The sequence below is a fragment of the Cricetulus griseus genome, chromosome 4 (assembly GCF_003668045.3).
Source record: "Cricetulus griseus strain 17A/GY chromosome 4, alternate assembly CriGri-PICRH-1.0, whole genome shotgun sequence".
Lineage (NCBI taxonomy): Eukaryota > Metazoa > Chordata > Mammalia > Rodentia > Cricetidae > Cricetulus > Cricetulus griseus.
The window spans coordinates 52,126,292-52,139,593 of NC_048597.1; the positions used below are offsets into that span (position 1 = coordinate 52,126,292).

Consider the following 13,302-nt stretch of genomic DNA (forward strand, 5'->3'; position numbering starts at 1 on the left):
AGGGTGATTTGGATCACTGTAACCACGGGAAGGGATTAATGTCCACATCATGGGGATAGGTTTGTTCCTGTGAGACTAGGTTGGTTAACATGAAATCCAGCTGTTAAAAATCAAGACAACTCCCACATACTTGGCCTCTTTTGTATATTTTTAGTCCTCTGTCCTGTCATGTTGTGATACAGCTAGGGTCTCTTACCCAATAGTAGCGCCGTTCTGTTTGGGCTTTCCAGCTACCAGAATCATGAACCAAATAAAGCTCTTTTCTTTATACACAATCCAGCTTTAGATATTCTGTTAAAACAACACAAAATAGCCTGAAATAATTTTGTTATAAATAGTACGGCTAAGAATATTCTAGTAAATGTATTTTGGTAGCGATATGTGCAGTTCTTCTGGGATTTCAGACACACGGGATATGAATATGTTGAAGGTTTATAGATCTTGTGAAACAGTTTTACTGAGTGAACACACACATATATATTCATGCTTACAGTCACCCCATGCTTACATTGCTGCATATACAGCAATGGTTTCTATAGCCTAGGTCTGTAGTAGGCTATGCCATCTAGGTGTGTGTAATGTGTCTACGACATTCACACAATGCCCCACATCATGAGGCATTTCTCAGATGGGCATCTCTCTAGCTAAGAAACTATATTTCCATAACAGCATCACAATTCCTATCTTCTCCAAATTTGACTTCGTCCATCTTTTGCCTACTAGACATTAAGTAAGCATGTAGGCTATCCACTGTGACTTCAAACTTCATGTCTCTGATTGACCATCATTCAGGTATTGGCTAGGTGGATTGTTTGTGAAGTGTCACTTCCTATCTTATATTCCTATAAAAGATATCCTTCATCTTATTATGTTTTATTTTCTTATGTTTGGCCATTATCTCTTGGAAGCCTGTTCTTTTCTAGTGGGAGACAGAAAGGAAGTGGATCTGGAGGGGAGGGGAGGTAGGAACAACAAGGAGGAATAAAAGGGGGGGACTATAACCAGGATATATTGTTTGAGAAAATAACCTATCTTCAATAAAATAAAAAGTGGGTTTCTGTTTTTCTTATTGATAACAGTTCTTATTGATTATAGTTCTTCATTCTGGATAAAAATCCTTTTGTGATACATACATGTGAACACATTCTCTCACTTTATAGCATGGCTGCCTTGTCTTTTAGTGGGATCTTTAACAGAGAAATTCAATATCTATCTTTCTATCTATCTATCTATCCATCCATCCATCCATCTATCCATCCATCCATCTCTATGCATTCCTGGATGTCCTGGAGCTCGCTATGTGAGCAGACTGGCCTCAAACTCACAGAAATCCTCTTGCCTCTGCTTCCCAAGTGCTGGGATTAAAGATGTGCACCACCTTTATGTAGAGAAATTTATTAATGTAGAGAAATTTAACAATATTTTCCTTCATGAATAATAGTTTTTATATTATTTGAATATAAACAGCCCCTTCTTTTTCTATCTTTATTCAGTAATATTAAAATCTGCTTTCTTTTGTTCCTTCGGTTTTTATCCTGTGGCCCATACAGAATAGTTTCATTTGAGGGGCTAGAGAGATGGTTTAGTGGCTAGAAGCACATACTTGCTTTTACAGAGGACATGAGTTCAATTCCTAGTACTCATATCAGGTGTCTCACAACCATCTGTAACTCCAGCTCCAGAGGTATTTGACACCCATGTGTGCACACTTCAGTGACCTGCACTCATGTGCACACATGCCTGAATACTAACAGTGTGTGTGTGTGTGTGTGTGTGTGTGTGTGTGTGTGTGTGTGTGTGTGTGTGTACTTTTATTTTAGTTACTCATTTATTCTTCGTTTTCTTGGGCAGGAATTTTACTATGCAGCCTAGGCTAGTCTTGAACTGGTGAAGCTCCAGCTTCTGACTCCTAAGGCTTGTGCCACTATGCTTGGCTAGTTATGTAAATCCACATGAGATGGTGTAGGAAGGAAGGTGTGAGCAGTTCATTTAGGCTTCATATCCATCTGACTGCCAGATGGCTAAAGAGCACCAAAGCTCTGTGCTGAGACTACTCCTAGGTATGAACCCTGCTACCCCACTAACCTCCACACACTCCATACTCCATGCCACAGGCAGGGCCCAAGAAAGACCTTCTCCCCCTACCACTTCACATTTGCATTGCATCTCTTCCTGCCCTGTTCCCACAAGCCAGTGGCATCTGATCTCATGATGCTACACCTACTTTTAGCTAGATGCCCAATCCCTTGGAAACGACTCCCCAAATGATATTTTCCTTCTACGAATCTTAGCTTCTTGCAGGATCTGTTCCTGGCCCCCTCTGCTTCATCAGACCCTGCAACATCACCCTCACTTGAGCTACGTGGTCAGTGTCTGTTCTAGGATGGACCACTTCCTCTTCTTCTGTCCTGGTTAGCAACCACAATGTCAGAGATTACAATGACCCCAGAACTCCGTGTGCAAGCTTTCTCTCAGCCCAAAGCGATGGGCATTGCTAGCCTGTCCTTCCCATCACCTTGCTCTCAGCTCCAATGAGTCAAACCGCTAAGATGACAGCTTGGAACAATCAATATGAAAACAACACAGATCCAACCCAGCAGCAAAGCATTAGGTTTCAAAACCAGATTTTAAAACTAATTTCTTCAAAATCAGTATACAAGGCAATAGATATCATTGTGGCATTTTCATGCATTCTTTGTTTTGTTGGCCCTTCCCCAGTCCCCAGCCCTTCCTGCTGGTCCTCTCCCTCCCCCACTAGCCCCACTTCTGCCTGAAAGCTACTTTTTTTTCCCCAAAAACAGAATGTACCTCAACTTGCTCATATTTCTCTACCCAGGGGACAGATAAATTTCAAGGTCTCAGAAACCCATAAATCACATTTTACACAGTATCCTGGGTATATAAGTAGTCAGCCCACTAAACATTTCCTATTGACTGTAATAAGATCAACCTCACTCAGATGATACGGTGATGCTCTCAGAAATGGAAAGAATGAAGGAAAGGTGAGGGAAGCCTTCTCAGGAAAGCAAGAGAATCTTAAGGACTTTTGTAATGAGGATCAGTGACATGAGACCAGGGAGACAGAGTCCAAGACAGATCCAGGGTAGTGCTGGAGAGCCATGACTCGGATCTCCTGAAGGCAGAGAAGGCAAACACAGCAAGGCACACTAGAGTATGAAACAGTCAGAGGACCGTGTGAGGATCCTACCCGGAGAGGAAGATGTACAGGAGTGAGGAGGGCACAGGGAAGGGTACTTTCAGACTGGGTATGACTGTCACTCCTATAGATATGGAAGGCACCTTTATGCAGAGCTCTGGGTTGGATGCAAAGTTTCCGTGGGCCCAGGAACTGCTCAGTATGTTCTTGCTGGGTACTCCAAGACACAGGTACTGCCTGTTCTTTATCCAGGCCCTTCTCAGGATTGTTTGTCTAAGACATGAGCAACCTTGAAAGATGAGGCAGATCTCAGTTTCCCACTGTCCCTCCGTCCCGCCCCCCCTTCTCCCTCCCACACACCAAACTTATAACTCCCTTTAAAGGTAGTGAATCCTCTAGATCCAGTGCCCCTCCCCTTGACGGCAACCCACTGGCTATTCAAGCATCCACCGTAGGCCTTTCTTCGCCCTCTTGGGATTTGGACTGTGTCCACCAGCCCCTCATTGACCTGGGAGTCAATAAGTCTAACTTGACACTGCTTGCTGTTTCTGTCATGAGTGTTGATTACTTTGGCTCTGAACCAGGAGACTTAAGTTTTTTGCTTACATTCATGAAATAGTAACTGGTTAAGTGGTTTAGTTTGCACATAAAATAAAAATTCACATTCTACACAATAATTATGACTCATGTTTCTCAGACAGCAACATTTTTCTGAAGATTATGATGGGAATTCCAGTGTTGATTTTGAGATACAACAAGATATCAATCTATCACCTAGAACTATCATCTCAAGTAATGGTGAAATAAGGCCACAGAATAAAAGGGCTTATTGAACAAAGCTAGCTTAATGCAGAATGTACAACAGGAGCCCTATTTTGTGCATGTCAGAATAGATACCAGGAGAGATTCCTGTTGGGCCTGAAGTATTCAACAATTTCAACAGTTAAATTGTACAATTTAATAAAAATATTATTAAAGGAATATGCTTATTAGTAAGTTCATGAATAACATCAGGGAAGTATTTTTCTATATCAATTATTAACATCTACTAAAATTATGAGATGGTTTTAAAATACTTAGCAAGCCCTTTAGAAAAACATACTGTGGGGGGTGGTGGCGCACATCCTTTAATCCCAGCACTTGGGAGACAGAGGCAGGCAGATTTCTGAGTTTGAGGCCAGCCTGGTCTACAGAGCGAGTCCCAGGACAGCCAGGGCTACACAGAGAAACCTTGTCTTGAAAAGCCAAAAACTGGGCTGGAAAGATGGCTTAGAGGTTAAGAGCCCTGGCTGCTCTTCTTGAGTTCAATTCCCAGCAACCACAGGGTGGCTCACAACCATCCGCAGTGAGATCTGATGCCCTCTTCTGGCCTGCAGGGATACATACACACAGAATACTGTATGCATAATAAATAAATATTTAAAAAACCAAACTATCATATTTTATTCCCCATGCGAGCTTTCTCAGAAACATAAGAATGTTTGTATAACATTTATTTTTATTTTATGTGTGTAAGTGTTTGCCTGAACACACGTCTGTGCACCCACCATGTGTGTGCACTGCCTATGGAAGCCAGAAGAAGGCATCAGATCCCCTGGCCCTACTGCAGCCATAGAGATGCCTATGGTCTGGGCTGCCACCTGAGGCCATATTGATGTTCAAGGGCTGAACTGAGTGACCTTGTATGGCCACCAGAGGTCATGGTGATGTCCAGGTCTGAGCTTTTGCCAGGGGCCATGTTTGGGTCTGTGGCCCAAAGGCAGCCAGAGTTTGTGATGATGTCCATGGCCCAATGTGACACATGGCTCTGGTGGCCTGGGCACCAGAGAGCTAGCTCTGCTCCTTGCTGGCTGCCACAGTGGGAGAGCTGCACCCCTCTCCTGGGAGAACTGGCCTTAGTGCTATGGTCATGGGAGAGCTGGCCCCAACCCTCGAGAGTTCTGGGAGAACTGCCCTCCCCACACTAGCCTCAGCAACAGGAGAGCGGGTCCCAGCCCTCACCACGAGCACAGGAGAGCTGGCCCTGATCCTTGCCTGAAGGGAGCAGTCCCTGGAGAAACCCATACTGACCAAGTCAACTACCACCCATGCCCATATCCATAGTTGCTATGAACATTGGTTACAAGTCTTTCTATAGACATACATTCATTTCTCTTAACAAGAGTATGATTGCTGGGTAAGATTGAATTTTGAGAGAAACTGGTGGACTAGTTTTTTACAATAGCTTTACCAGAATGCATTCTTACAAGCAGTGTATGCCAACACATACAAATAGAAGTATTTTTTATCAGATTTATAAATATTTCATTTCAATTCATGGCCTTTTCTTTTTATACTCTCAAGACTCTCTTTGGAAGATAGGTTATTTCATTTTTATGAACCCAAATTTTGAAAACATTTTCTTTTATGGATATACTTTTGATATTTCATGCAAGGAATATTTTTTTCTAAGATCACAATTTTTTCTATTATTCTTAAGTAAACATTACAGTTTGGGGTTTTGTTTCTGAACATGGTACATGGTGCAGGTCAAAGGTAATTCTTGCACGTGGGTATCTAGCCATTTGTTGAAAAGGCTGAACTTGCCTTGTCACAAAATTGCCTTTGCTCTTGGTTGGTATCTGTGGTCCACAGAAATGTAGGTATACCTGTGTGTTCTTTGTGTCAATGTACATGTCTATCTTTGCCAGTACCAAGCTGACCTTATTCCTGTGGCTTTGTGGTCAGTCCTGAAATCGGGTGCTTCCTAATGACTTTATGCTTTTTTAAATCTGTGTTGGGTAGTATAGGTTCTTCATATGGATTTTGGGATCAGCTTGACTATGTATATATAGAGGGGGGAGGGGCATGCAACTGTGATTGGGCTGTTCTTCCACCCCTCATTTGGCTAACTGTATCTTCACCCCCCCCCCATCAAGTTTGACCAGAACTTGGTCAATGTTACTGATATTTATAAAGAAGCAGCTTTGGGTTTTATTTATTTTTTTCTTATTGTTTTGTGTTTTCTAGTTTATCGATTTCTATTGATCTTTATCATTTCCTTTCCACTATTTGTTTTAGGCTCATTTGTTCTTTACTTTTTTTTGTATGGGTGAGGGTGAGATTGCGATTGGGCCCTTTCTTCATGTCTAATAAAGAGATGAATACCCAAAGTACTATCCTAATGAGACTAAACAACTTTGGTCATATTCCTTTTCATTCAGTTCAAGATATTTTCTACTTTACTTTTCCTTTTAGTTCCTTCTTTGAGGATGTTTTTTTTTTTTTTCTAAGTGGATTCTGTGTATTTTAGAATGTCCTGAGTTCAATTTAATTCAAATTTATTCAGTGAACATACTCACTATGGCTTGATTTCTTTTAAATTGTCTTTTGTTCATTTGTTTGTTCCTTCTTTCCCTCCTTCCTTCCTTTCTTTTACATCTGTTTTATTTTTTAGACAGAGTCTAAGCCATTCCAGAATTTACTATTTGGCCTGGTTAGCCTCTCACTTGCTCCACCCCTTGCTCTACCTCCTGAGTGCCGAGGTTGCAAGTATGAGCCACCATACCCCAGTTAAATTCAGTACAGCGTTGACTAGGGCCTAGAATCTTTACAGGTCTGGTAAATGTTCTGTGTGTCCTTATAAACAATGTGAGTGAGTCTGCTATTGTTGGATGGAGGGTTATACAAGTATCAGTTAGGTCAAGTTTCCTAGATCTTTACTGATTTTCTGTTGTAGGCCATGTTAACTTCATTTTAAAATTAAAAAATGCAATGTCTACAACTAAAATACTTTTCTGACATTCATGTGTAATCATTTGCTCACACACATGCAGGAACACACACAATACTCTCTCATTCTCTCTCTCTCTCTCTCTCTCTCTCTCTCTCTCTCTCTCTCTCTCTCACACACACACACACACACACACACACACACACACACACACACACACAAAAGACCTCAACTGAAATAAATCAGATCATCTGATTGTAATGTTGCTCAAATTTTACGGCACTCTTTCTTTCTTTCTTTCTTTCTTTCTTTCTTTCTTTCTTTCTTTCTTTCTTCTTGGCTTTTTGAGACAGGGTTTCTCTGTGTAGCCCTAATGTCCTGGAACTCACTCTGTAGACCAGATTGGCTTTGAACTCATGGAGATTCACCTGCCTTCTTCCTCCCAAGTGCTGGGATTAAAGGTGTATGCGACCATACCCAGCAGGAGTTTCTGTTTTAATGGTGTGTAAGTGTTTGATAAAGCTTTTAATTTAAGACTGGGTGGTGGTGGCACTCGCCTATAATCCCAGCATTTGGGAGGAAGAGGCAGGCAGATTGCAGTTCCAGGACACCCAGGGCTCTTACACAGGGAAACTCCCATTTAAAAAAAAATTGAATTTTATGTGTATGGGTATTTTGTCTGCATGCATGTCTGTGTACCACATGTGTGCTTGGTGCCCTCAGAGGCCAGAAGAGGGTGTTGCGTGCTCTGTAACTGGTGTTACAGCAGGATGTGAGCTGCCATGTAGGTGCTGGGAGTCAAACGTGGGTCATCTGGAAGAGCAACCAGAGCTCTTAACCTTTGAGCCATCTTACCTCAATGTTTGATCAATCCTGCCTGGTGAAAACTTACATGTAAAAATTATGGGTCTTGACCAGAAGGAAAACACTAGGTTGTTCTTGAAAGCACAACACTCAAACTGCATTGAACTTTGCAGCAAATCCTAACAAAATACTAATTCTCCCAATTCAGGCACTAACCCTTAGTAAATAATCATGATACCCTGTATCCAGAATCACAGCTTACTTTTGTAGCCTTAAGTCTCAAGATGTAGGACCTATGGCATTTATCCTCAATAGACAATGTTGTCACTAAAATTTTAAATGAACTCCTGACCTGGTGTTTTCTTCAACAATCGAGGGATTTTACTTATTTGTTTTTAATATAGGCAAATGTCTCCTCTGTGTCCTCTTCTACTCCTTCAGCTTTGTGGATAGGGAAGCCGTGGCTCCTGAAGCCATTGACTGCCCACTACTTGTGCAAAGGGAGTTGACTGCATGGTATTCTCAGGTTAAGGCTCTCTTTCCTTTTGTGGGGTGGGAGGTTTAAATTTTATTCTATCTTTTAGTGTGTGTGTGTGTGTGTGTGTGTGTGTGTAGGTCAGAGAAAAAACTTGTAACAGCTAGTTCACTCCCTCTACCATGTGGGGGTCTCAGGGATCAAACTCAGGTGATCAAACTTGGCAGCAAGCTCCTTTACCCATTGAGCCATCTCACTGGCTGGGAAGGAAGAGCCTAGCTCAAGCTTGCTATCGTCAAGGATGATTGTGGTAGTTTGAATAGGAATAGCCCCATAGACTCGATGCTTGGCTCATCAGTCTCAGTCTCTCTCAGTCTCCTTCTGCTGACTGTAGATCAAGATGTAGAACTCTCAGCTCCTTCTCCAGCACCATGTCTTCCTGCCTGCCACCATGTCACCCTCCATATGATAGACTAAATCTCTGAAACTATCAGCCAGCCCCAATGAAATGTTTTCCTTTATAAGAGTTGCAGTAGACATGGTGTCTCTTCACAGCAATAGAACCCTAAGACAATGACGTCGAATTCCTAATTTTCTTGCCTCCCCCACTGAGTTCTGGATTACAGGCATGTGTCACCACACCTAGTTACATGCAGTGCTGGAGACTGAACCCAGGACTTTTCAGATGCTGGGCAGGCACTCTACCAACCCAGTTGCCTCTCCAGCCCAAACTTTCTTTTGTTTCAGCTGTCAAAGCTTGTTCCTGAATGCTTCCAACTACTGGTTTACTGGGAGCAGATTCACATGTGAGACAATGCTATCCTTGTATAACTAGCTGATGGGCATTAGCCTACACTATAGAAGTGCTGTAGTTCTCTAGCCCTGATACACATGCTTTCCCCAGCCATTTTCTTGGCAGCATTCACCACTTGGATTGGTCTTCCCTCCAAGACCACCAAACACATTTACTGAGTGCCCATTATGTGCCAATCTGTTCTAAATGCTAGAGGCACTTGGGGAGCATGAAAGACAAGGTCCCCACAATCACAGGCTTTGCGCTGATGGATGTTGGCTAAGCTGCTCATGGAACCAAGATGATGTTAACACTCTGGGTTTCCCAGCTCTGGCTATAGGAGGTGAGAATCTAGGCAGGAGGCTGCTTACCTGTTCTTCCTGCAGCGAATTGTGAAAGCAAGAAAGAAAAGCACCAGAAGTAGTCCACAGCTAAGAAAAGTCCAAACAACACCCAAGAGGGCAGGAGACAGTGGAGAGACGTCTGTACCGCTGTGTTGCGAATCAGTCTGGAGGTAGCATAAAAAAAAAGAAAAGAAAAGAAAGATGTTAAGAATGAAGGATCTGGTGGGTGTTTGTGGTGCATGCATTTAATCCCAGCCCTCAGGAGGCAGAGGCAGGAGGGTCTCTGTAAGTCCCAGGACAGCCTGGTCTACTAAGTAAGTTCCAGGACAGCCAGGGCTACACAGAGAAACCCTGTCTCGAAAAACAAAACAAAACAAGAATGAAGGCTCTAGAGGCAGCACCAAAGCTGGGTCATGATTGTCCTACACGGGCAGTTCCTTTCGCTGCGAGGAGCCCTGATGCCCATGGCCGCTCACTTACAATGGTCGTCTTGCAAAGATCATGAAGGGGTCTCCGATCCAGCTCCTGGCCAGGAAAACTATCACAAAATTCAGAGCAGTTGATTTCCGGCTCCATGTCACCACATGCTTCCTCTACCGACACCTACTGAGTCTTGGCTACTCCCTGGCAAGGATGCAGGAAGAACTCAAGTCGTCCTTTCAGGGACCCCATCTCAGAGCTGCCTTCAGACTCCAAATCCAGGGTAAAAGGGTATTCAAGTAGAAGGGCTGTTTCATTAGACTCCTTCACCAGTCATACTTGAACACCAGACATTCTTCTGCTGTCCCCTTGTGGCCAGTGGGTACCACGTGATCAAGAGTGGGCATCTCAGGTCATACAACGTGTTGACACCAGTTGACCACCAGAGGGCAGTCAGCGCTCCAAGCGCTCCCAAGCCGGGCCCTGGAGGAAAGAAGACAAACTAACAAATATGCACACACAGGTTTAAAATATTTTTACTATCTTAATATACAGCTACATTCTATCATGTGTACTTATATGCTTATAGATATCACAACATTTTAAAATAGAAAATATTTTAATAAATATATTTAAAACTCATTGTAATGAATAGTTTAGAATCAGAGATAAAGTACATTTAATAATTTCTAGGTAAAAAAATCTCTGCACTCTCCAGAGCCTTTTAATGGCCAAGCTCTTTAAAAACTGTACTTTTGGCAGTCACCATGTAGGACTCGAGAGGAGTAACAGGTCTGGACCCTTTCTCTGGGGATCCTGGACTGTCTACATGTCAAAAGTGAGTTGAGAACTTCCAGGTGTAAGAGGTAAATTAGAGAGGATGGAGAAACTTCATCCTCAGAAAAAGCCACCTTGAGAAATTCCCTGCATGACGCAAGACTGACTCAGCTTCAGCCAAGGAACCATAAACAGTTCCAAGGAGCACCCAAACTATCAAGTGACCCCATCTGGATGGTTAGGCAATGACTAATTTTGGTAAATAACATCTTCTCGACACAACTGTCTTTGTGGCCAACCGTTAGTAACAATTTTGAAATTCCCCTAGCTCCCACATCAATGAATCCAAACCTTACTCTTACTCAATCCTGAACAATCAAGCCACGTACCAACCTGCTTGTGTGTGTGTTGTTTTTTCCTTTAAAAACCCCTTACAATTGAGGACAGGCACCCTTTTTCCTGCGGCTGCTGTGCCAGTTTGCTGGACAGGGTCCCTGCCGAGGCTTGTAACTTGCATCAGTGAGTTAGCTCCTTGGTAATTTTTTTGGGGGGTCTCGTGAACTTGGCATAACACCAGGCATGTGTTCATTCACTGTGTGTTCTTGGCTATGGGTGTAACCAGCTACCTTGAGTTCCTGCTTTGATTTTGCTGCAGTGATGGACTGTAGCCTGGAACGGTAGGCCAAAACAAACCTTTTCTTTCCTGAGCATACCTAGTAAACCCATTTAAATAAATAGAAAGGGGGGAAATGTCCACATGACCTTCAGGAATTCCAAAAAGTTTTACCTCTTATACTCCATACACTCTGTAACCCTGTACTGGGAATAGAGGTCACAGACTTGAGAAAGACCCGATCCTTTCTTCAAGAATAAACAAATTAGAAGCACAGTAACTAATCACTTATGTCAGAGTCGCTCAAAGTACAAGTGAGGGAAACACAGTAAGAAAGGCATGAGCTCTCTGGGGAAGGAAGGGCATCCACTAGCCTCATGTGATGCTGAGAGACCATTTGATATGGAAGAAGAGATATTGAGAGATTGTGCATTTCATATGGAAAGAGATGCAATTTGTAGCTTCAAAATGTGTTTGTTTGAAGGTTGGGGTTGTGTTATGAGAGCCATAGCATTAGAAACCTAACTGGACCCAGGATACACCTTGGTGAGGGTTTTCTCTCATAAGTAATTTAAGTTGTTAAAAACCTTTCAATGATTTGTCTGAATTTGAGGAAGTTTTTGTTGTTGTGTTGTTTTTTTGTTTGTTTGTTTTTAAATATATTCTCCAAAAGCTTTGTCAGTCTGTTTTGGAGACTTTGTCTACTTGTCTGAGTAGCCAGCACCTGCTGATGGGGGGCCTGTCTCCTCTTGACTCCTACCCCAGTGAAAGACGCACATTGCATCTACTCTTCTTAGGGGAAGATGTAGGTACTCCAAATCCAAGAGGGAATGCAATCCTGTAATCTTTAATCAGTCCAAAGACCTAAACGCTACCTTTGTACCATTGACCTCTGCCCTAGGCACATTGACCTCTGCCCTGGGCACATTGACCTCTTTCTGGGAGTTGAGCTGAACTATACCCTAGCCCAGATAGGAAAGCTGGGGAATTCCCCTGAGCCCTAGAGGCCTCTCTGAAATCCCCTGTGACTAAGGGAACTTCTCTAAACTGCAAAATAGTCCCAAATTCCCTGAGTACAGTGAATAACCTAGAAGTTCAAGGTGAATCTCATCCAGTTTTCTCTCCAGTCACCTCAAAGTGGCTGCAGTAGAACAACCAATAAAACCCCTCCTTCCATACTATGCAAGCTGCCAAGGCAGAAGCCATTGGTAGTCTTGCCCAGCTGCTAACCCTATGAACCACAGCAATGTTTGGACCAGCAAGATACTGTCAACAGTAAAGGGATGGCACTTCTTTGTAAGAGTAAGAACATCTGTTTGATTGGACTTAAACTCCACTCAACAAGAGGAAATCCTTTCTTAGTACTGGAAACTCATTCAACTGCCCATGACTGGAGAGGTTAAAGACCCAGGAAGAAAAGCTTCTACTGCCATTTTCCTAAATGACATAACTTCTAGCTACATTGTAAACACTTAAGCTTATGCTCCCAGCTGTAGCTGGCACCTCCCATAAAGAAACTTCTTCTTGCAATAGATGGAGACAACTACAGAGACAACTTTAGACAACTACAGACAACTACAGAGACAACTTCAGACAACTACAGAGACAACTTCAGACAACTACAGAGACAACTACAGACAACTACATAGATACCTACAGACAACTTCAGACAACTACAGAGACAACTTCAGACAACTACAATCAGTCAAAGTGCAGAGAGTCTCAGACAACTACAATCAGCCAAAGTGCAGAGAGTGAGTGACTATGAAATGCCCAATCCAGCAGATACATCTTCAATGTTGCCCCTTATACCTAAGGCTAAGGGGAAAATTGGGGAGGAGGGTATAGAAAAACTGTAAGAGTCAGAAGATCAGAATGTCTGCTATGAGATATGACAAGGAAGATGAACCCATGAACTCTCAACAACATGGTTGCCTGAAGAAGGGCAGCATGATGACAGCACCCGTTGACATGCTAACATAGACAAGGGGAATGCCATGTGATACCACCCCTAGATGAAGAGCCACACATAACTAATGACTGATGAAAGTGGAAAAATCAGTCCAGTAACAAGTGGTCAGTACAGTACACATGTTCATATGAGTAAAGCTAAATGGACTCAGTATGTGATATATATATATATATATATATATATATATATATGTGTGTGTGTGTGTGTGTGTGTGTGTGTGTGTGTGTGAGTGTGT

General features: G+C 42.7%; 1 protein-coding gene across 2 annotated transcripts in view; it reads right to left on the minus strand.

Annotated features, from left to right (window-relative positions):
• Gpr156 (G protein-coupled receptor 156) overlaps positions 1-10,179 on the minus strand; it is a 55,231-nt gene extending 45,052 nt beyond the window's left edge. For both annotated transcript variants that reach the window (XM_027412702.2, XM_027412701.2), the window contains exons 1-2: positions 9,766-10,179; positions 9,313-9,449 (exon numbers count right to left, since the gene is read on the minus strand). In XM_027412702.2, the coding sequence (XP_027268503.1) occupies positions 9,313-9,449; positions 9,766-9,861 (233 nt within the window). In that variant the 5' untranslated portion in view covers positions 9,862-10,179. The remainder of the gene's footprint in view (positions 1-9,312; positions 9,450-9,765) is intronic.
• Positions 10,180-13,302: the final 3,123 nt, after the last annotated feature.